The 25,420-nt window shown below is 41.6% G+C and overlaps 1 protein-coding gene across 1 annotated transcript in view; it reads right to left on the reverse strand.

Annotated features, from left to right (window-relative positions):
• Positions 1-479: 479 nt before the first annotated feature.
• ca16b (carbonic anhydrase XVI b) overlaps positions 480-25,420 on the reverse strand; it is a 277,557-nt gene continuing 252,616 nt past the window's right edge. Inside the window, exons 15-28 of the mRNA XM_064965846.1 lie at positions 19,753-19,844; positions 17,017-17,113; positions 15,959-16,041; positions 12,578-12,712; positions 12,044-12,351; positions 10,600-10,735; positions 7,599-7,745; positions 7,291-7,384; positions 5,026-5,102; positions 4,491-4,619; positions 4,157-4,303; positions 3,667-3,809; positions 3,331-3,466; positions 480-3,050 (exon numbers count right to left, since the gene is read on the reverse strand). Of these exons, the coding sequence (XP_064821918.1) occupies positions 2,904-3,050; positions 3,331-3,466; positions 3,667-3,809; positions 4,157-4,303; positions 4,491-4,619; positions 5,026-5,102; positions 7,291-7,384; positions 7,599-7,745; positions 10,600-10,735; positions 12,044-12,351; positions 12,578-12,712; positions 15,959-16,041; positions 17,017-17,113; positions 19,753-19,844 (1,871 nt within the window). The 3' untranslated portion in view covers positions 480-2,903. The remainder of the gene's footprint in view (positions 3,051-3,330; positions 3,467-3,666; positions 3,810-4,156; positions 4,304-4,490; positions 4,620-5,025; positions 5,103-7,290; positions 7,385-7,598; positions 7,746-10,599; positions 10,736-12,043; positions 12,352-12,577; positions 12,713-15,958; positions 16,042-17,016; positions 17,114-19,752; positions 19,845-25,420) is intronic.

The raw sequence follows: 25,420 nt of genomic DNA on the forward strand, positions 1-25,420 counted from the left end.
CTCTTTGTGTCATTTATAGAATATGTAAATTACCTATTTGACCCAGGGAAAGGGGACATGAAATGTTTTCAACCTGCACACTGAGAAACACCAATGTGCATGATGGCGAGGTTAGGGATAACTGTCAACCAACCACATGACAACCAGCAGAGGGCAACATTGTGACCATAGAACTGCCTTTTTTTAACCTTTATTTTACTAGGCAAGTCAGTTAAGAACAAATTCTTATTTTCAATGACGGCCTAGGAACAGTGGGTTAACTGCCTGTTCAGGGGCAGAATGACAGATTTGTACCTTGTCAGCTCGGGGGTTTGAACTTGCAACCTTTTGGTTACTAGTCCAACGCTCTAACCACTAGGATACCCTGCCGCCCCTTGAGGGTTTAACAACTATAGAAACGGGCTCATAAAAGCAGAACAATGAAAACCCTGCCTCATACTATGGTAACTCTCACACAAATAGACAACACCAGGATGAAGTACATCAAAACCCATACTTTATTTAATGTATAGCAATACAATTTACATATTAAATAACACTATTACACTATAATAATATTATATCATATGACAGTACCATAGTTATACAACACCATGGCACTATCATACAATGACAATATAATAAATGGACCAAACCATTTCATTTCTTCACGTTTACAAAATCGAACAACTGCTGAACTTGCTTAGATGGGTTGAGGAGGCAAACTTTACTCAGTGACTCCCAGGATCTTTTTCATCCATAGCACACACTGGTCTGATGTAGTCTATAGCAAAAGTCTGATATTCAAAATGGGGAGGAATAACATATTCTTGACCCCGAGAGAAAAACAAATTATTTACGGTGAACATCCCGAATGGTATCCTATTCCCTACTGTATATAGTGCACCTCTTTTGATCAAATGTAGGGCACTATATAGAGAATAGGATGCCATTTTAGAAGCAGATGGACTTGTGATAGCAGTCTACTTGTATCCATGGAGACATGATTCCTACATACTCACCACGAATACAATGACTGAGATGGGGACACTGTTAAAGAAAAGAGCTTCATATGAAAATAAAAGGTCTATAATGATCACACAGCAAAGATTAGAACGTCCAAGAAGACTGATCCTTGAAGTAAATATGTACATACCTTCGAAATAGGAAATTACACTCATGTTATAAATGAAATATGTAGAAAGCGTAACGTTAATAATAATGATTGAGATACATTTAAAAGTTACACATGCAAAACAAATGGTTGTTGGCTGCCAAAAACGGTTTCCCATTGTGACAAATAAGCATGTAATAAGTCAGGACTTTTCTCCAAATGTTGGAGAGTTGTGACTTCATTTAAAGAAGCTTCTCGTGGACAGAGAAGAGAAGAAGAAAAAAAGGAAACTACAGCATCTATGTATAAGTACAGGGTATAGCTACATGGTACAGTATGAATGAGTAGAGTAGATATTGTTGTTTGGTGTAGGGGTTAGTTAAAATCCAGTTCAAACATAATTTCACATGGTGAAGTATGGGCTTACACTATGGACTTTCATTAGGATGATCGCTTCATGTGACTGATTGTTGTCCGAAACACATTCTAAGAACTTTGTGGTAACATTGCAACAACCATGTAATAATATAATTTTTTTAGTCCAATTACAGTCAAACAACTTTCTTGTTGCAATTTTCAACCACGTCTTTGGTTATAATGAAAGAAAAACACTTCCCCCTCGAGATGATGTTAAGACTACGAGAACTCCATTCATTTGGTAAGATGAAAGCTGTATTTTATGAAGTAAACTTTATATTAAGTAAAAGTTGAGGCAAGATAAGCCACATGTAGAGCTGGGTTGGACAACATGGACACTATGGGTCTTGATCCACACAAGGTGAGAGGGGGAATGATATACAGTATACAAAACCAGCTGTTTACTTTGATAAAGGATATAGTCATATATATGTTACAAAACAATATAGATCTTAATATAAAGCAATAAATGTTCACAGTAGTTGTAATACTACTTTAAAAAAATCAAAGTAACGGGAATAATTTACAAATATGAATGGGGATATTTGGGTATGTATAAGTAACATAGTATCTCTACAGATTAAGATTTTCCTTGGATAAGGTGGGGTTTCCAAAATAAGTGTTGGCCAGATGATAGTGATGCAATGCATGTTGGGTGAGCTGTACTGTAATAAAATGTACTGAACTGGGATGGTCTGTATTATGAAATCTATTGGCCTGGAAGATCATGTTGACCTGTAGGGTCGTCCTTGGTCTTCACTGCTCATTCATTCATTGAGGCGAAATTATTTTCTTTGCCACAATCCAAAATGGGTTCCAATGCAAGTAGTGGAGCGTGGAGCCAGGGGCTAGCTAACTGTACTGTATTATCTAACAGGGTTTTAGGCAGTAACACTGAAAGTATAGTGCAAACTGGACAGAGCTTCTTTCTTTTTCCACACGTGAAACAACTTAAACAGGTGCAAACCCTCAGCAGGATAACAATTAAGACAAAAATAATGAAGAAACAAATAAATATCAAAAAACATTATATCATCAGTGTAAAAAAAAGGTAATCAGGTTACCGGTATTCATTTAACCAATAGTTCTGGCAAAAAAGGCCTCGGGAAAGTCCGCCAAAGTTCACTCCGTTTCTCAGAGTTGTACAAATTAAGTGCCTTCGGGTGATGGTGTGAGCTACGGTGTGTTCTTTCAGACTAATGACTCCAGTCAGACCAGTAACCAGTACAACCGGTCATACCAGTAACCAGTCAGACCAATACAACCAGTCAGACCAGTAACCAGTCAGACCAGTAACCAGTAGAACCCTTCAGATCAGTAACCAGTCAAACCAGTAACCAGTCAAACCAGTAACCAGTCAGTCCAGTAACCAGTCAGTCCAGTAACCAGTCAGTCAGACCAGCGACTCCATGCTCTCTGCAGGGTCTGATTCGTCCATTATGACAACCACTCCATTAGTGTCCATGTAGAGGGGGCACATCCCGCTATCTCTGCTGCTCACCAAGCTCAGCATGGCCTTGTACAGGTACTGATAGTGCTCCTGGAGAGACAGAGAGACACAACGAGAGGGGAGGACAGAGAGACAGGTTAACACAACTGTTAATATTGACAACTGTTGTAACTTCAAATGTTACTAGGTCTAAGATTGGGGACATGTTGAGAAGTCATGTCAGATCGAGCAATGACAACCACCATGTTACACAGACTGGAAGTGATATTTGTTCCTATGACTGAATGGAGATGTTGCAAGAAGTTAGTTATTGAAAATGGCTGATTATTAACAGCACCAATCCTCCTGGCTGGGTTATGGTTGAACTCACAATGTCTGTGAAGACTCCTGGCCTCATGAGGTTGATCATCTTAGCCACTTGATAGACATCCACAGCCCCTTCACTCTCCAGCTGCTGAGACAGGGTGGTGAGGGCACACAGAGTCCCCGCAGACACTGCCCCAAACCTACCAGAGACAGAGAGGGAGATCTTGATACCAATTGAGCAATGTGTCCATTCCCCAAATAATTCAGGCTGCTCTGGAGGCAAAGGGGGAGGGGGGGATTGACCCGGTTCTCGATGGGTGTACCTAATAAACTGGACACTGAATGCACAGTACCTACACACACACACACACTCAAGAGCACACACACCAGGCCCACTTACTCATCGTGTATGATGGTGGGTCCGTCTCGTGTCATGGCCTCCTCTTTGATGACATTAATGAGCTCGAAGGTGCTGCTGAGAGGAGCATCTGGGTTCGGCCATTTAGGGCACTGGAAATGTCTTACCTCCAGGACATAGTCATCCTGTTAGAGAGATGGAGACATATTACAGTCAGACACAACTAGGACAATGACAATACAGTACTACTACTGCAGGCCAGAACTGTAGTTTAACTAAAGCCCAATGTGATCACACTTGGGAATGGGAATAACAACCTTCCCCTAAATGCCTTCAATTACAGTACCGTAGTTTAGGCAGAGCCTATCTGAAAACGGATGTGCTCAACCAAGGCCCAGTCCCACTTGTCCTACCTCTAAGGACCACCCCGGGACAATCATGGCCCTTCTATCTGCATAACGGTCTAAGAGGTTTTTATATACTGAGAGGTTACCTGTGAGGGGTGAAAGGTCAAAGATGAAGGTTATTGTACCTGCGTGGCCTCCAGTATAAAGTCGTGGATGATGATCTGTTCTTCGTTGGAGAGACACAATCTGTCCTTGCTGATCAGGGTGACGGTGAAGGCTAGGCAGTTCATCGCCTCCTCTCTGCTCGGCCAGTACACAAACTCATCCTCAGCCTAGGTACACATACGACAACACAGGCACACAGGTTAGATGAGTATAAGGTATAATATTTTATTTTCATATATTCCTTTTCAGCACTGATGCATAACCAGGCAAGGACAGTACAGTTTTACTTGACTAAGTAGGGTGAAAAGCATAAGAGACTCATGTTATAACCTGCTGGCCAGCTACTCTACTCACCAAACCGTGGTTGTCAGCAAGCATGACGATGATTTGGGCGTTGTGGTCCCAGATCATTCTCCAGAAGTCTGTGGTGGTGTGGGGCAAAGGATGCTGGGTAATGATGAACTCATTACTCCTGTAGTAACCCTGCATGGCCAAAGGTTGAATGTCAACATGTTAGCAGTCATACATAGTCAACAGCTCTCACAAAATCTTTTATAACATTATTAACCAATTACATTCACGGTGTCTGAACACCAGAAGGATTGTATCTGTTAGGACTTACATTTCATATCAATGAGTTTTAAAGGTTACTGTCTTGATCGTGATGTACTGTGTACAGGCCCTTGGCCTCAGTTTCTCAGTATGAATTATTCGTTATGATAAATGGTGGACTGTTATTCATTAAGAGGTTTCACACAATAACAGTAAAACATGCAGGGTAATTATAATCATCAAGGGTACAGAACATATCATTATGTTCAGACACACCTATCAGACAGACAGGGTGGACATGAGATATGTGTGTGTGTGTGGTACAGCAGTATCATACCATTATATAGGAGGCATTGATGTAGTCTGTGCCTTTCATTCCAGGGAGAGGGGCCAGTCCTACTCGAGCTCGTTCCGCTAGAGAGGGAGAAAAACACATGCATTCAATCACACCACTAGCCTTGTGGTGCCATTGTACTGTACAGTGCTAACTAATAATGCACATATCACATGTCTGGACTACTGCAACTCTCTTTTGGTTGGACTCCCTGCTTGTGCCATCAAACCCCTGCAACTTATCCAGAATGCCACAACGCGCCTGGTGTTCAACCTTCCTAAGTTCTCCCATGTCCCCCGCTCCTCTGCCCACTCCACTGGCTTCCATTCGAAGCCTGCATCCACTACAAGACCACAGTGCTTGTCTTCAGAGGAACTGCCCCTCCCTACCGCCAGGCTATGATCAAAACCTACACAGCCACGTCGTTCTACCCGTACCTCTTCAAAGAGTATCTTCAATCAATCCCACTGCCACTCCCCTTACAAAAAAATAAATGAAAATAACATGTATTTTCCTACTTTATTGAGGGAAAATGTACATACTATGACTGTGATATGTGGTGTCCAACCTAGCTATCTAAAGATACTGAGTCGCTCTGGGTCAATGATTAAAAGGTAAATATCAACTATAAGCTACACACTGTTTCAACTACTGTGCTTTTGCTATGGCAGGATTCCCCAACTGATGGCCTGGCCCAAGGGTGGTTTTATTTGTCCCACCAAGATTTGAGCAAAAGCATTTAGAAAAGTTTTCATTGTTGGACATAAAAGACTGTAAAAGCACCAGGAAATCAGTTGGAAATCTGTTCTAAGTATTCCCACGGATAATAGAAAGAACCGTGATTATACAGTTGAAGTCGGAAGTTTACATACACCTTAGCCAAATACTCTGTGTTTCAAAATTCCTGGCATTTAATCCAAGTAAAAATCCCTGTTTTAGGTCATTTAGGATAACCACTATTTTAAGAATGTGAAATGTCAGAATAATTGTAGAGAGAATTAATTATTTCAGCTTTTATTTCTTTCATCACATTCCCAGTGGGTCAGATTAGTATTTGGTAGCATTGACTTCAAATTGTTTAACTTGGGTCAAACATTTCAAGTAGCCTTCCACAAGCTTCCCGCAATAAGTTGGGTGAATTTTGGCCCATTCCTCCTGACAGATCTGTTGTAACTGAGTCAGGTTTGTAGGCCTCCTTGCTCGCACACGCATTTTCAGTTCTGCCCACACATTTTCTATATGATTGAGGTCAGGGCTTTCTGATGGCCACTCCAATACCTTGACCTTGTTGTCCTTAAGCCATTTTGCCACAACTTTGGAAGTATGCTCGGGGTCATTGTCCATTTGGAAGACCCATTTGCGACCAAGCTTTATTCACTTCCTGACTGATGTCTTATAGATGTAACTTCAATATATCCACATAATTTTCCTTCCTCATGATGCCATCTATTTTGTTAAGTGCACCAAAGCAGCGCACTCCCTTGGTCACGCGCGCAATGAGACTAATTTTGCCATGGGACTTCCTGAGGATAAAAAACTATTCCTCGTTGGTTATTTGGAATACAAGCCTGAAACCATGTATAAAGACTGTTGACATCTAGTGGAAGCCATAGGAACTGCAATTTGGGAGGCAGAAGTCTTTGGTTTCAATAGCTTAAGCTTGGAATTGGCTGGCAGGTCAATAGAAAAAAAAATGGTCCTCGGGTTTTCGCCTGCCAAATCAGTTGTGTTATACTCACAGACATAATGTTAACAGTTTTAGAAACTTTAGAGTGTTTTCTATCCAATACTAGCTTCTGGGCCTGAGTAACAGGCAGTTTACTTTGGACACCTCAGTCTTCTAAAATTCAAAATACTGCCCCCTATCCATAACAAGACATTTGTGGTGGTTAAAAAACGAGTTTTAAAGACTCCAACCTAAGTTTATGTAAACTTCCGACTTCAACTGTATACAAACGTAAGCAAGGTTTGAAATTATTATGTTTTAGTCAAATATATTCCTTGTTTTATTCGTACGGTCAATTTGCAGTCAACAAATGATTTGTACTCGTGTTCCGGGCCCCTGACCATCTGCTCAAGAAAGAATCAGCCCGCGGCTGAATCTACCCTATGGCGGAGTCACATGGTGGGTTAAAACATCTCATACACTCTATTTCTATAGCCTAATGTCTCAGGCGAACTGACAAAGCATGTTCGAACTGGCAAGGCATTATTACTACAGAAATGGATAATATAGCCTAGACTACTATCTAGAAATACTGTACTCACATGGAACCACTGAGGAGTTACGGTTCTTCTCCTTGTTGCAGTCTTTCTGGGCGCTGAAGCACTCTATGAAGTGGGTGTTACACTGGGTCAGCAGCTGGAGAGACAGCGGGGGAAGAAAAGTTGGATCAGATCACTAGAACAACATCGAGTGAATGGATATGAATGGGCATCAATGTATACTTGGTGGTATTATAATGGCTGGGTGTCAATGTCTACCTACAATCTTTAGTACAGCCCTTCAACTCTCTAAGGATGCTATTCTTTACATAAGTAGTACGTAAATTACATATGCTGATATATAGGCTCACTCTGAACTGCTTGTCGAGGCGCGTGCGGCCCCCGAGGCCAGGGGTGAGGATGCTGTTGACGTAACCATGGAGCTGACAAGCGGGTACCTCTGTCTCACTGCCCAGGATGGCCTCCATCAGGGCATCATGGATGAACACGTACTGCTCCTATGATCCAGGGGGAAGGGTAGAGGGAGGAGGAAGATACACTACATGACCAAAAGTATGTGGACACCTGCTTGTTGAACATATTATAAAATCATGGACATTAATATTGGATTGGTCCCCCCTTTGCTGCTTTAACAGCATCCACTTTTCTGGGAAGACTTTCCACTAAATGTTGGAACATTGCTGCAGGGACTTGCTTCCTATTCTGCCACAAGAGCATTAGTGAGGTCGGGCACTGATGTTTGGCGATTAGGCCTGGCTCGCAGTTGGCGTTCCATTTCATCCCTAAGGTGTTCGATGGGGTTGAGGTCAGGGCTCTGTGCAGGCCAGTCAAGTTCTTCCACACCGATCTCAACAAACCATTTCTGATTGGACTTTGCTTTGTGCACGGGACATGTCATGCTGAAACAGGAAAGGGCCTTCCCCAAACTGTTGCCACAAAGTTGAAAGAACAGAATTGTCTAGAATGTCATTGTATGCTGTAGCATTAAGATTTCTCATCACTGGAACTAAGGGGACAAGCCCGAACCTTGAAAAACAGCCCCAGACCATTATTCCTCCACCAAACTTTACAGTTGGCACGAGGCATTGGGGCAGGTAGCCTGTGTGTGGCAGCTCGGGCCATAGAAACCCATTTCATGAAGATCCCGATTAACAGATTTTGTGCTGGCGTTGCTTCCAGAGGCATTTTGGAACTCGGTAGTGAGTGTTGCAATCGAGTACAGACGATATTGACACGCTAGGCACTTCAGCACTTGGCGGTCCGGTTCTGTGAGCTTGTGTGGCCTACCACCTTGCAGCTAAGCCGTTGTTGCTCCTAGACATTTCCATTTCACAATAACAGCTTTTACAGTTGACCAGGGCAGCTCTGGCAGGACAGAAATTTGACAGTGCCACGTTGAAAGTTACTGAGCTCTTCAGTTAGACCATTCTACTGCCAATGTTTGTTTATGGAGGTTGCATGGCTGTGTGCACAATTTTATACTTCTGTCATCAATGTGTGTGACTGAAATAGCCAAATCCACTCATTTGAAAGGGTGTCCACATTAGAGGTCGACCGATTAATCAGAATGGCCGATTAATTGGGGCCGTTTTAAAGTTTTCATAACAATCGGTAATCGGTATTTTTGGACACCGATTTGCAGATTTTTTTTTTTTTTTTTTTACACCTTTATTTAAGAAGGCAAGTCAGTTAAGAACACATTTTCAATGACGGCCTAGGAACGGTGGGTTGTTCAGGGGCAGAACATCAGATTTCTACCTTGTCAGCTCGGGATTAGTTTTTGCAACCTTCCGGTTACTAGTCCAACGGTCTAACCACCTGCCTTACATTGCACTCCATGAGGATCCTGCATGGCAGGCTGACAACCTGTTACGCGAGGGCAGCAAGAAGCCAAGGTAAGTTGCTAGCTAGCATTAAACTTATCTTATAAAAAACAATCAATCTTAACATAATCACTAGTTAACTACACATGGTTGATGATATTACTAGTTAATCTAGCGTATCCTGCGTTGCATATAATCGATGCGGTGCCTGTTAATTTCTCATTGAATCACAGCCTACTTCAACAAACGGGTGATGATTTAACAAGCGCATTTCCGAAAAAAGCACTGTCGTTGCACCAATGTACCTAACCATAAACATTAATGCCTTTCTTTAAAATCAATACACAAGTATATATTTTTTAAACCTGCATATTTAGTTAATATAGGGAAATTGTGTCATTTCTCTTGCGTTCCGTGCAAGGAGTCAGGGTATATGCAGCAGTTTGGGCCGCCTGGCTCATTGCGAACTGTGTGAAGTCCATTTATTCCTAACAAAGGCCATAATTAATTTGCCAGAATTGTACATAATTATGACACAACATTGAAGGTTGTACAATGTAACAGCAATATTTAGACTTAGGGATGCCACCATACGTAACGGTTCCGTATTTCACTGAAAGAATAAACGTTTTGTTTTCGAAATGATAGTCTCTGGATTCTACCATTTTAATGACCAAAGGCTCTTAATTCTGTGTTTTATTATGTTATAATTAAGTCTATGATATGATAGAGCAGTCTGACTGAGCGATGGTATGCACCAGCAGGCTCGTAAGCATTCATTCAAACAGCACTTCCGTGCATTTGCCAGCAGCTCTTCACAATGCTTCAAGCATTGAGCTGTTTATGACTTCAAGCCTATCAACTTTCGAGATTCGGCTGGAGTAAACGAGGTGAAATGGCTAGCTAGTTAGCGAGGTGCGCGCTAATAGCATTTCAAACGTCATTCGCTCTGAGACTTGGAGTAGTTGGTCCCCTTGTTCTGCATGGGTAATGCTGCTTTGAGGGTGGCTGTTGTCAATGTGTTCCTGGTTCGAACCCAGGTAGGGGAGAGGAGAGGGATGGAAGCTATACTGTTACACTGGTAATACTAAAGTGCCTATAAGAACATCCAATAGTAAAAGGTATATGAAATTTGATTGATGTATTATATTAAGTTAAAATAAGTGTTCATTCATTATTGTTGTAATTGCCATTATTACAAATACATTTTAAAAATCGTCTGATTAATCGGTATCAGCTTTTCTTGGTCCTCCAATAATCGGTATCGGCGTTGAAAGTCTGTGACTAAATACTTTTTCCCCCACTGTATAGTAATCTCTTGCTTTTATAACATTTTACCTAAAAGAGGTGAATCTCTTTTACAGTTACTGTAGCTGTATGCACACTGTAGGTATATGTGAGGTGTCATTTGTCTCTCTCTCTCTCACACACACACACACACACACACACACACACACACACACACACACACACACACACACACACACACACACACACACACACACACACACACACACACACACGTTACCTCTGTCTGAACCAGGTAGTTGCGTTGCGTGCGGATGTGTTTGAGAAAGCCCCAGACGTTGACTGTGCTCTTGTCTTTGATCTGCTGCAGCATGCTGTCGATGACGATGTACGTCCCTGTCCGCCCGACTCCAGCACTACACAGCCAAAACATAGTATGTTACCTACTAACTACCACAGGAGGCCCATAGAGGGAGTTGTATTACTGTTCTAACCCAAAGCCATGGCTTCAATGAGCAAACTAGTACTCATTGTGTTTCTTATAATTTCTTATGAGGAAGATGATTTTGTGCACTAGGATAGTGGTTTTCTGCAGTAAGCTTGGTCGGAATCCATAGCTGTGCTCGAATACTCATACGAACCACACTAGCCATACTATTTGTGATGTAATTGAGTATGCAATATGCTTATTGGTCATTGTATGTATTTAGTTAGTATGCCAAAAGTTCCCGGATGTTGTACTACATTTGCCAAAAATCAAGGTATACAAGCAGTGAACACTAGTTCAGTGCTTCTAGGGCCCATAATGCATTTTTTTTTACATTGGCCGTGGCTTCACAACATTTTCAGATTTGAAGAAAATGGGGGAAAATATGCAGTCGAAGTCCGACGAGAGCGGAAAAATATGTAAGTACAAAAAAGTAAATATTCATTGCATTACCTAATTATGACAAATATTAAGAAAATGTTGAACAATGTAATAAAAATGTAATGACTTTTCAAATTAGTTATGTTACACGCTATGTTGGCTGACAATTTGTTAGCAACACTATCCATATGAACCACATAGCATATCATTATTTTGCAATTTTATTTTACCTTTATTTAACCAGGCAAGTCAGTTAAGAACACATTCTTATTTTCAATGATGGCCTGGGAACAGTGGGTTAACTGCCTGTTCAGGGGCAGAATGACAGATTTGTACCTTGTCAGCTTGGGGGTTTGAACTGACAACCTTCCGGTTGCTAGTCCAATGCTCTAACCACTAGGCTACCCTGCCGCCCTGTTGGTCCTTTGGCTACTAATCCATTGAACTTGCCAGTATATTAACTATATGCTATCTAATTAAGTACCCACGTTTATTCACTTGATTATTCACTTCATTTTTTACCTTAGCTAAGTGGTATAGTCATCGTGTGGTCTCAATGGACATTGTTAATGAAGTCGTAAGATGTCTAGCTATTAATTTGCTATGCTAACAAGCTAGGATGACGTTGCATAGCAACAGCATCAACTTCCGGTAGACAGGTGAAGCACAAGTACACTCAACTGAAAGGATACTGTTTGTTTACAGTATGCTAAAATGAACTAATAGTATATAGTATGTAGTATATACTCATTAAGTATGTAGTATACAGTATGTTAGTATGGGTATTCGAACACAGCTCATGTTTAGAGAACTATAAGAACACTTCATTTTTTATTTGTTTTGAGAGTTATTGTACCTGCAGTGGACTAGGACGGGGCCCATGTCAGGTGTACGTGCTGCAGAGGAGCGCCCTATGAAAGTGAGGACAGGTAGGGTGTACTCCGGCACGCCCATGTCAGGCCACTGGGTGTAGTGATATTGGATCACCATCCGCTCGTTCTGACGCCCCTTTGGGTTGCCCTTCTGACCCTTTTTGACTTTGGTGTTCCGTATAAGGAATCGTCTCAGTGTGTAGCAGGCATGAACGTTAGTACTCTTCAGAGTGACCACAATGTTGCCATACTCCTCACTGCTCTCTGTGGGCCAGTACTGGTCACATTTCCTCTGTGAAAAAGAACAGCAATAATCTAATTCCATCTGTGAAAGGCAACAGTATTCATTTTTTTTCAAATTTGTATCTAGAGCAACTTATGGGAGCAATTAGGGTTAAGTGCCTTGCTCAAGGCCACATCAACATTTTTCACCTAGTCTGCTCAAGGATTCTACTGTGAAAAGACAACAGTAACACCTACAGTCAATATACCGTGAAAGCCAGAGGGAGGCCACCTACCCTTCCTTTCTCTACCAGGTTAGTGATCATGACGATGATACCAGTGTTCTGTTCCCACACCATCCTCCAGAAGTCCTCGAAAGTGGACTTGAGAGGGCCCTGGGCCGCGATGTATGCCTTGGGACTATTGTAACCCTGTTGAGAGGTAATGGAGGGGGGTCAGTAACAGTGGTACACTCACACAGAGTGCAAGTACACATAGGGTGAGTACTAGACAATAAACAGTTGAAGTCGGAAGTTTACATACAGCTTGACCAAATGCATTCAAACTCAGTTTCACAACAGGTGACATTTACTCCTAGTAAAAAAAATCCCTGTTTTATGTCAGTTAAGATCACCACTTTATTTTGCAAATGTGAAATGTCAGCATAATAGTAGAGAGAATGATTTATTTCAGCTTTTATTACTTTCATCTCATTCCCAGTGGGTCAGTAGTTGACATACATTCAATTTGTATTTGGTAGAATTGCCTTTAAATTGTTTATCTTGGGTCAAACGTTTCGGGTAGCCTTCCACAATCTTCCCACAATAAATTGGGTGAATTTTGGCACATTCCTTGTAGGCCTCCTTACTCACACACGTTTTTTCAGTTCTACCCACATATTTTCTATAGGATTGAGGTCAGGGCTTTGTGATAGCCACTCCAATACCTTGACTTTGGGCTCAGGACAATACTGCCCCCTTTGGATGAACTGCATGCCCATAGTAAACTGAAGAAAAATCTGTCCAAAATTGCTAATATATGCATATAATAATAATTATTGAATAGAAAGCACTCTAAAGCTTCTAAAACCGTTTGAATTATGTCTGTAAGTATAGCAGAACTCACAGGGCAACCAATCTCCCAAACTAGTTTTGGCATCCAGAAAGTTGGGGCAACTTTGACGTCATCGCCCCACCCTTCCCAACCAGCTATGGATCTGGGAACAGTTTCTATGTCTTCTGCAAGATGTCCTCTATCAGTAGAGCATTTAATTGTGCAAATCCCGCGAGCTTTGACCCTTTGGCAGGCAAAATAGTGAGTGTCGTGAGAAAATACATGTGCGTTCGGGCGCGCGTTGGGCACAGAGCTCCCTTTGTTCCAGCTTGCATGAGAAGAAGTCAGATTGTCCGGTTGAATTGAAAATTGTTTTGTACGTTAATAACATCCTAAAGCTTGATTCTGCACTTAGTTTGACCAGTTTAGTCGACATATAATATGTAATTTTGAAGTTTTGATGTGCAACTGTTCGGGACCAGAAGTCATTTTGGATGTATTTCAGCTGAAACTTGTAGCATATGCTAATATAAAGACACACGACTTGAAACAAAACGATGTATTTGGTAAGTATGACTCCTTCCACTACATTCTGATCGAAGACCATCAAAGGTAAGGAAATACTTATGTTGTAATTTTATGTTTCTGTTGAGTTGAGTCCTGTGTGGCTCAGTCGGTAGAGCATGGTGCTTGCAACGCCAAGCGTCGTGGGTTCGATTCCCGCTAGGGCCACCCATATGTAAAAGTAGTGGCCCCAGCCGACTTGTAAGTCGCTTTGGACAAAAGCGTCTGCTAAATGGGATATATTATTATTATTTTTACTCCAACATAGCGGAGAAATATTGCTTATGTCTGAGCGCCGTCTCAGATTATTGAATAGTGAACAAATTCTGTAACGTTAAAAATAAATGGGACAAAGCGACTGCATTAAGAAGAAGTGTATCTTTCTAACTATATGTAGAACATGTATATTTAGTCAAAGTTTATGATGTGTATTGCTGTTATCTGGCGTTATCTGGCGGAGCTATCTATAATTTCTCCTGACATTTTTTAGCATTTTCTGAACATGGCGTCAATGTAAACGGCGATTTATGGATATAAATTGCATATTATTGAACAAAAACATAAATGTACTGTGTAACATGTCCTATTACTGTCACCTGATGAAGATTTTCAAAAGTTTAGTGAATTATTTTTCTTTTAATCCTGCGTTTGTGATTGCATCTTTTGTTCGACAAAATGGTTACATATCGTCTGTGTCTTTGTGGTGGTTTGACATACATATGTGCTATGTTTTCGCCGTAAAACATTTTAGAAATCTGACTCGCTGGGTAGATGAACAAGGTGTTTATCTTTCATTTGAGCTATTGGACTTGTTAATGTGTGCAGGTTAAATATTTCTAAGAATATTTTTGCATTCCATGCGCCACGTTCCAGCTGAACAGGGGAGGAGGCGTTTCCCGAGGGGAACGCCTGATGTCAACAAAGCCATTTTGCCACAACTTTGAAAGTATGCTTGGGGTCATTGTCCAGTTGGAAGACCCATTGCAACCAAGCTTCAAAAGTACACCAATCCCTCCTGCAGCAAAGCACCCCCATAATATGATGCTTCCACCCCTGTGCTTCATGGTTGGGATGGTGTTCTTTGGCTTGCAAGCCTCCCCTTTTTCCTCCAAACATAACGATGGTCGTTAATGCCAAACAGTTCCATTTTTGTTTCATCAGACCAGAGGACATTTCTCCAAAAAGTGTGATCTTTGTCCCCATGTGCAGATGCAAACCGTAGTCTGTCTTTTATATGGTTTTGGAACAGTGGCTTCGTCCTTGCTGAGCGGCCTTTCAGGATATGTCAATATAGGACTTATATAGATACTTTTGTACCTGTTTCCTCCAGCATCTTCACAAGGTCCTTTGCTGTTGTTCTGGGATTGATTTGCACTTTTCGCACCAAAGTATGTTCATCTCTAGGAGACAGAACGCATCTCCTTCCTGAGCAGTATGACTGCTGTGTTGTCCCATGGTGTTTATACTTGTGTACTATAGTTTGTACAGATGAATGTGGTACCTTCAGACGTTTGGAAATTACTCCCAACGATGAACCAGACTTGTGGAGGTCTACAATTTATTTACTGAGGTCTTGGCAGATTTATTTTGATTTTTCCATGATGTCAAACAAAGAAGCACTGAGTTCAAGGTAGGCCTTGAAATACATCCACAAGTACAACTCAAATAGACTCAAATGATGTCAATTAGCATATCAGGAGCTTCTAAAGCCATGACATAATTTTCAGGAATTTTCCAAACTGTTTAAAGGCACAGTCAACTTAGTGTATGTAAATTCTGACCCACTGGAATTGTGATACAGTGAAGTATAAGTGAAATAATCTGTCTGTAAAAAATTGTTGGAAAAGTGACTTGTGTCATGCTCAAGTTGATATCATTACCGATTTGCCAAAACTATAGTTTGTTAACAAGAAATGTGTGGACTGGTTGAAAAACAAGTTTTAATGACTCCAACCTAAGTGTATGTAAACTTCCAACTTCAACTGTATAACGTCAGAGAGAAAATTGAGCATACATAAAGACAGATAAAAGGTACTCAATACATCAATTTGTTGACTTACATCTACATAGTTAGCGTTGATGAAGTCACTGTGTTTGGCATCTTTTCCAGTCAAGGGTCGTAACTTCACCCTACTGTGATCATCTGTCAACATAGAAAAGGAATGTTAGCCTCATTCTGCATTGCCTTGTTTACATAATATGAGCATGAGGTCTGATATCAACAGGCTCAGAGATAGTTTCTACAAGCAATCAGACTTTTGAACACTTAAACTGGACTGACCACCTCGGATTCTCAGCACCTTAGCACTCACAGACACACACATCACAACTGCTGATACCAAACTCCTATTATGATTGCTAAATACAGCACCATTTAAACAATTGCACCCCAACTCCCCCCCCCCCCCTCCCCCACACACCACAAAAAAAAAAAAACAACTATTGGACACAAATTGTGCCTTCCTGTATTATACTCACTCTGTCACACCCTGATTTGTTTCACCTGTTGTTGTGATTGTCTCCACACCCCTCCAGGTGTCACCCATCTTCTACATTATCCCCTGTGTATTTATACCTGTGTTCTCTGTCTTTTGCCAGTTTTCTTGTTTGTCAAATCAACCAGGGTTTTTCGTCTCAGCTCCTGCTTCTCCCCAGTCTCTCTTTTTCTCACCCTCCTGGTTTTGACCCTTGCCTGTCCTGACTCTGAGCCCACCTGACCACTCTGTCTGCTCTTGACCCTGAGCTTGCCTGCCGTCCTGTACCTTTGCCCCACCTCTGGATTACCAACCACTACTCTGGTTATCGACCCCTGCCTGCCTTGACCTGTCGCTTGCCTGCCCTGTTGCCGTAATAAACATTGTTACTCCGACACAGTCTGCATCTGGGTCTTACCTTCAAACCTGATAAACTAATTATGTTTATTCTATTCTACTGTGTCATTTACTTCATGTTCCTATTGTTATATTTTATTGTTTGTTGTTGTTGCATTGTTGAGAAGGAACCTGCAAGTAAGCATTCCATTGGACGATCTATACCATTTGTATCCCGTACATACTAATAAATCTTGAAACTAACAGGCTGTCAGTGTTGTTTTGAGTGTACAACATAGTGGACTTACAGGCCACGATGTTGATGTATCTGTTTTTGTGCTTGTTGTCAGGGTGATTGGAATGTTCTGCTGTGATCTTCAGGTCCACCGTACAACGCTGGACCTCCTAGAGAGAGAAAGAGAGAGAGAGTGCAAAGGGGGAGGGAGTTGGATGAGAAAGGGAGAGAGGGGTGAGTGGTCATAGTTATAGTGGGGTCAGTTCTGTGAAGCGATTAAAGAATTACCATATATAAATAAACCCTCTATCTAAAATGATTTGTTTTGTTAGGTTCTTATTTATGTGAGTAAGTAACTCACGGACACTAGAGGAGCTTTAACCAAGTTTAATTATTCCCAAAGGATCTGTACAGCTTTAATTCCACCCAACCCTTCTCCCATCACAGGCATATGTGAGACACTCCTCCTCCTCTCCAATCCCTTAAGACACTCCTCCTTCTCTCCAATCCCTTAAGACACTCCTCCTTCTCTCCAATCCTTACATCTTATGGTTCCACAGGAAAATGGTAGTACACCTTTATTACTCCCTTCAGGGGATCTGAGCTCACCTCCTGACCTCATCCCCTCCTTCGCCTAGTCCACAGATGTCCACCTGTCTTCCCTATAGCAATCCTTTGATCTCCTCCTGTCCACCCAGCACATTCCACAGCAACGCTGTCTTTCTACAGATCTCACTCCTTAATATACTATGTGTCTGATCCATCATGTCTTTAATATCTCAATGTTCAAAATCTCAAATCCAACAGTTTCTAAACAGTATTTTTCAGTTCAATGATTTGCTTGAATTGCATTACATTCAGTACCAGTCAAAAGTTGGACCCACCTACTCATTCAAGGGTTTTCTTTATATTCACTATTTGCTACATTTTCAAATAATAGTAAAGACATCAAAACTACAAAATAACACATGGAATAATGTAGTAACCAAAAAAGTGTTAAACAAATCAATATACATTTTATTTTGAGATTCTTCAAAGTAGCCACCCTTTGCCTTGATGACAGCTTTGCACACTCTTGGCATTCTCTCAACCAGCTTTATGAGGAATGCTTTTCCAACAGTCTTGAAGGAATTCCTACATATGCTGAGCACTTGTTGGCTGCTTTTTCTGCACTCTGCGGTCCAACTCCTTCTTGGTCAAATAGCCCTTACACAGCCTGGAGGTGTGTTTTGGGTCATTGCCCTGTTGAAAAACAAATGATAGTCCCACTAAGCGCAAACCAGATGGGATGGTGTATCGCTGCAGAATGCTGTGGTAGCAATGCTGGTTAAGAGTGCCTTGAAAAATACACATGCGGAGATTCATTCACCCATTCACCTACTCTGTGTCATGGCGGTTGGAACCAAAAATCTTTGGACTCATCAGACCAAACGACAGAATTCCACCTGTCTAATTTCCATTGGCCCAAGTAAGTCTCTTCTTATTATTGGTGTCCTTCAGTAGTGGTTTCTTTACAGCAATTTGACCGTGAAAGCCTGATTCACGCAGTCTCCTCTGAACAGTTGTTGTTGAGATGTGTCTGTTACTTGAACTCTGTGAAGCATTTATTTGGGCTGCAATCTGAGGCTGGTAACTCTAATGAACTTATCCTCTGCAGCAGATGTAACTATGGGTCTTCCTTTCATGTGGCGGTCCTCCTGTGAGCCAGTTTCATCATAGTGCTTGATGGTTTTTGCGACTGCACTTGAAGAAACTTTCAAAGTGCTTGACATTTTCCACATTGACTGACTTTTATGTCTTAAGGAATTGATGGACTGCAGTTTCTCTTTGCTTATTTGAGCTGTTATTGCCATAATATGGACTTGGTCTTTTAGCAAATAGGGCTATCTTCTGTATACCAGCCCTACCTTGTCACAACACAACTGATTGGCTCAAGTGCATTAAGATTGAAAGAAATTCCACAAATTAACTTCTAATAAAGCATATCTGTTAATTGAAATGCATTCCAGGTGACTACTTCATGAATCTCAAATATATTTTGATTTGTTCAACACTTTAATGGTTACTACATGACTCCATATGTGTTATTTCATAGTGTTTATGTCTTCACTATTATTATACAATGTAGAATACAGTAAAATAAAGAAAAACCCTGGAATGAGTAGGTGTGTCCAAACGTTTGACTGGTACTGTGCATGATAAGTATGTACTGGGTTTTTATTAGAGGTGGGATTTCTACACATATCTGTCACAGCTAGTCCAGCACCATGTGGCTGCATGTGTGAATGAATGAATGACCTAGTATGAATAATGTATGTTCACCTTCACCCCACTGGATAACCCCAATTTGACAAGGGCCTCTTGGGGGAAGTGTGTTAGCCTTGTGTCTCAACCCAGTCACAGAGACAGTGTGTTCCTGTCCAGTCAACCAGCAACTAGACCCTTTGTTAATTAACCTTCCTCACACTCAGCCATCTGCTCCACAACACACACACACACACACACACACACACACACACACACACACACACACACACACACACACACACACACACACACACACACACACACCACACACACACACACCTTTCTGCATCTATACATACTGCACATGGCCCTGTACATACTTCATAATGTTCACACAAAAGTAGACAGCAATGTACACCCTTACAGACAACATACACCAGCCATATGACAATAATCAGACACACATCTAGACACACACACTCCTCTTCATCCGAGAGGCAGCCTACTTATCACGCCTCAAAAATATTAGAAAGGCTGAGAGAGTCTCTGTTGTGTTTCCTACCTCAAACTCCTCAGAGAAGCCGTGCAGGTTGTTGGAGTAGAGCTCCGTGATGTGTTTGATTAACTGCCTGACGGGGATGGCGTCCATGTCATCTGTAGGGAAGACATATCACACTTAGAGAGTGGTACGTCGGTGACATATGTGGGTGACGGTGTGCCTGTGTGTGTCTGTATGTGTGTGTGATTGGGAGAAGAGAAAGAAAGAGAGAGAGAGAAAAGAGAGAGACGAGAGAAAGAGAAGAGATAGTGAATGTGTGTTTTAGCATGACTGTGTGATGAGTTTGTAGGATATTCAGTGTCTTCGGAAAAGTATTCAGACCCCGTTGACTTTTTCCACATTTTATCAATTCTATAATTGATTAAATCGTTTTCACCCCGACTCAATCTACACACAATATCCCATAATGCCAAAGCAAAATCTTTTTTTTTTTTAAATACATTTTTGCTAATTACTTAGTACTTTGTTGATGCACCTTTGGCAGTGACTACAGCCTCAAGTCTTCTTGGGTATGAAGCTACAAGCGTGGCACACCTGTATTTGGGGAGTTTCTCCCATTCTTCTCTTCACATCCTCTTTGTCATGTTGGATAGGGAGCGCTCCTGCACAGCTATTTTCAGGTCTCTCCAGAGATGTTCGATCGGGTTCAAATCCAGGCTCTGGCTGGGCCATTCAAGGGCATTCAGAAACTTGTCCCGAAGCCACTCCCACGTTGTCTTGGTTGTGTGCTTAGGGCCGTTGTCCTGTTGGAAAGTGAACCTTCGCACCAGTCTGAGGTCCTGCTCTGGAGCAGGTTTTTGACAAGGATCTCTCTGTACTTTGCTCTGTTCATCTTTCCCTCGATCCTGACTAGTATCCCATGCCCTGCCGCTGAAAAACCGCCCCACAGCATGATGCTGCCACCACCATACTTTACCGTAGGGATGGTGCCAGGTTTCCTCCAGACGTGACGCTTGGAATTCAGGTCAAAGAGCTCAATCTTGGTTTCATCAGACCAGAGAATCTTGTTTCTCATGGTCTGAGAGTCTTTAGGTGCCTCTTGGCAAACTCCACGTGGGCTGTCATGTGCCTTTTACTGAGGAACGGCTTCCGTCTGGCCACTCTACCATAAAGGCCTGATTTGTGCTGCAGAGATGGTTGTCCTTCTGGAAGATTTTCCCATCTCCACAGAGGAACTCTCGAGCTCTGTCAGAGTGACCATCAGGTTCTTGGTCACCCCCCTGACCAAGGCCCTTCTCCCTGATAAGCTCAGTTTGGACGGGCGGCCAGGTCTAGGAGAGTCTTGGTGGTTTCAAACTTCTTCCATTTAAGAATGATGGAGGGGACTGTATTCCTGGGGACCTTCAATGCTGCAGATATTTTTTCGTACCCTTCCCCGATCTGTAACTCGACACAATCCTGCCTTGAAGCTCTACGGACAATTCCTTCGACCTCATGGCTTGTTTATCTCTGACATGCACTGTCAACTGTGGGACCTCTAATAGACAGTTGTGTGCCTTTCCAGATCATGTCCAATCAATTGAATTTACCATCATGTACAATCAAGTTGTAGGAACATCTCAAGGATGATCAATGGAAAAAGGATGCACCTGAGCTCAAATTCAAGTCTCATAGCAAAAGGTCTGAATACTGTTTGTTATATATATTACAATTGCAAAAATTACTAAAAACCTGTTTTCGCTTTGTCATTATGCGGTATTGTATGTAGATTGCTGATGATTTTTTTAAAATTCAATCCATTTTAGAATAAGGCTGTAACGTAACAAAATTTGGAAAAAGTCAAAGGGTCTGAATACTTTCCGAATGCACTGTAAATAACATTATGTTTACAACATCTTCCATATTTCAGACCGACTAATTAAAGGCACAGTATATTGATGTCCCCTCAGCCTGTATCTGTCTCTCAGAGGTACAGTACAACGTGCCACTGCTCTCCACTAGTGTGGCACCGTGTGATAAATTAACCAGCAATCTGCCATGTGTTCACTGCCTCTCCAGAGAACTTTCAGAGAACAACATACTGTATATGGGGACAAAGTAGGAGTGCTGATCTAGGATCAGGTCATCCCTGTCCATGCAACTGGTCTTAAATCAGAATATTCCACACAGCGTCCCACTGAGACTAGTAACAACCCCAGTAGTAATGAAATGATTAGCACGTGCGTCACACATAAGACAATGAAATGTCCCACTGACATCCTTACAGATAAAAAAAAATATCATTCTGTGGACGCAGCTAGTTTTGTTGTAGTTTATGTTGAGAAGAACACATATTAGCCATGTCACACAGAGTGGAGGGAATGACACCACAGCAAGACAAGCGGACAAAGCCATAATTGTCTAATGTGGGTGTTTAGAGGTGGTGGCATCTGTGTCAGATGAGCCACATCAGTCCCAAATTACCCATTAGTGAGGGGATGTGATGGGGATGAGGTGGCCACTGTCACACAGAAAGAGCCATCAGGACAAAGTGTGTGTGTGTGTGTGTTCAGGAAAGAGCAACCAGCTGCTGGGTTTGTCTGCTGGTGCGGGTGTGTGTTATTACATCCATATTACAGCCAATACACAGATGGGACCACTGGCAGGCAGGCATTCCCTGACTCACTTCATTTGTCAACTGTCTTACATTTGTAAACTAATCAATGGAATTGATTAAAATACTATGGGCCAATTTGGATTTACTAAACCTTTGCAGATGTGCACACATTTTGCATCTCTTTATTCAGGAGAGAATCTAACAAGAAGGGATATGATGAAAGGGGGAATGACGATGTATGCACGTGCATGAGGTATGTATGCACGTACACACCAGATCAGCAGCCCCCTCTCCATCTGCCTCTGTTCTCTACCTAATTAAACCGCTGTCACATAGCCTTCCAGTGGGGGGATGGATTTAGCATTTCAGAAGCTGTAAAACAATCACTGTTCTATAAAGCCCACTCGTAAACCTCAACACCCACTTAACACTGTTCTCTGAGCTGGTATACAGACTTGACGGTACAGAAAGAAGCAATTTGTCTCCAAAGAGAGCACATGTGAGGGAGAAAGAGAGAGCGCGAGAGAGAGAGAGAGAGAGAGAGAGAGAGAGAGAGACGAGAGACAATAAAAGGGGAATGGATGGAGTCAATGCAGACATCAGCTGTGTTCTTTAAGTGAACCATCAGAGCTTGGAAACGGGCTGTCGTGCCTTAGTCCCAGAGAGTCTCTCTGCTCTCTTAAAGGAACGGTATGCACTACGCACGCCACAGCCTTCTTACCATCTTATTGACTAGCTGCCAGTACACTGGGCTCTGAAGTCTCTCCCAGAGAAGAACACTCTCATATCACCGCTAATAGAGCACTCACAAGCGCCTGTACATGCACTGAGTAGTTGAGTGGCTGAGTGAAGACTTAATCAAGCTAAAACAGAGGTAGATTGGCCCAATCAAAAGTATTGGACTAACACTATGTATCCTATCTTCAAGAACATGAGCAGATATTGACTGACAAAGATCAAGATTTGAGTTGTTTTGCACCTTACTTTGTGGAATAATCTCCAAAACTCTCTAAAAGTGGATGTTTTGGTGCCTCTAGGGATATTCAGGCAGCTGATTGATGACATTTTAGCTGAAGTTTGTTTTCTTTGATTGTGTTTTGTATATCTGTTTTGCTTTTGTAATATATGTATATTTTTGCAATTACAAGGGCTCATCTGAAAAATAGTCTTTGGTCTCAGACTGACTCCCTGTCAAAATAAAGGTTAAATAAAAAAATAATTAAAAAAACATTGACACTAGTTTTCACTGAATTAGTGAGTCTAAATGATCAAATCCACCATGATGAGACCACATGGGAGCATATCAGAGCTAGTTTTCCAGTCAGATGACTTTGTTCTTCCTCTCCGTTGACTTCCTTACATATGGTTATTGATCATTCAGATGAAATGCTCAGTCTAGTCTACACTTGTCCAGAGGGATCAGAGATGTTAAATCTGAGCAGAGAACAGATATTGAATAACTTGTCTCAACAAGACTTAACCACATGGAACGGCTCAGCTTCAAAGATTCAACAATGTACACGAGACAGATAGAGAGAACAGCGAATCGTTTTCAGGAATAATATAGAGCGGCATGGAGAACCAGGATGAACATACTCTCACAGCATTTCGACTCCTAAATAGTAAGGTGGGACTTGCGAAGCAAAAATAAATGCCTTTCAAACTTTAAAACGTGTAGACTGGTCAGAACCAGTGTGCTTACATACAACGTTCTGATTATGTTGTATACTTTTTAAGTTATACATTTTTGTGTACTTTTGTCCTCCATCCACTTTCTTGGGATTTCATCAACATTCTAAAGTTCCCATTGTGACATCATCACTTCCAACTTTCCATTCACTGTAAATGCAACCATGCAACTTCTGACACAAATCTGCTACTTTGATCACTTTGCCTTTCTCCCCCCAAAATTAGCACATTCCCAACAAGTTAGACAAAATGTTCTATGGTATGACATCTTCGTCTCCTTCTCTACTATTAAAATCAGCATTTTTCCCAACTTTTATCAAATAACTGCTGTTTTGACCACTCCCCCAACAAGTCAGACAAAAACTCAGTGTATGAAATCTCTACTTCTCTATTTTTCAAATCTGAAAATACATTAGGAGTAGCTTCTACCAATCAATAGATAGAGATGTTTAAGTAACCCATCAACTGTTTTCATTATAAAAGCATTAAGTCATGTCAGAAGCTAGCAAATTAATTTCTTACCAACAACAGCTGCAAATTCAAATAAAACTACATCACATTTTGAAGTGCACTTTCCTTGTTTGTCCATCAACACTATAATGAATCTAGCAAATAAGTGGTGTGTGTCAGTGTGGAGTATTTATTTAGTTTCATAGCATAAACATTTGTTAGCATGTTTCTCACACTGGCTTTAGCCATGGAGGGAGCAGGCCTGCCAAGGCAAGTTTTACCTAGCAACACGTGCCTCGAAGGAAGAAGACTCTCCATAGCGCAAAAAATTCCCATCATTTGTCAATCTGTTTCAGACCGAACAGCTTGCACAAACATTTCTAATGCTTCCCCAGTCGGGACGACCTGAAATGATACAGAGAAGATTGCTAATGCTCACTAGCTTCAGATTTCTAATGCTCACTAGCTTCAGATTTCTAATGCTCACGAGCTTCATCCTCCTCCTCAAGATCATGACTGGTACTCTAAATAACTCAACTGGCTAGTTTGCCTGTCTGCAAATAAAAGGGCGGACTGTACATTGATCCTGCTGCCCTGATTGGATAGAGCGAAGCAGTCTCCACTCACTTGCTTCATATTTTTCTCGATAACTTCTCATCGCACTTCGTTCAGTTTTCACACGCAACAACTGTAGTTTAGACTCTGACCACAACCACATAACTATTAACCACACAACTACTGAACCACCCAACTATTGGCCACAACCACACAACTACTTACCACAACTACACAACTACTGACCCCACAACTACTGACCACAACTCAACTACAGACCACAAATACTGAACCACGCAATTACTGACCACAACCACAAAACTACTGACCACAACCACATATCTACTTACCAAAACTACTGACCACAGCTAATGACCACAACCACAAAACTACTGACCACAACAGAACACAACTACTGACTATAACTATTGAACCACACAA

Source organism: Oncorhynchus masou, chromosome 5 (genome assembly GCF_036934945.1).
Source record: "Oncorhynchus masou masou isolate Uvic2021 chromosome 5, UVic_Omas_1.1, whole genome shotgun sequence".
Classification (NCBI taxonomy): domain Eukaryota; kingdom Metazoa; phylum Chordata; class Actinopteri; order Salmoniformes; family Salmonidae; genus Oncorhynchus; species Oncorhynchus masou.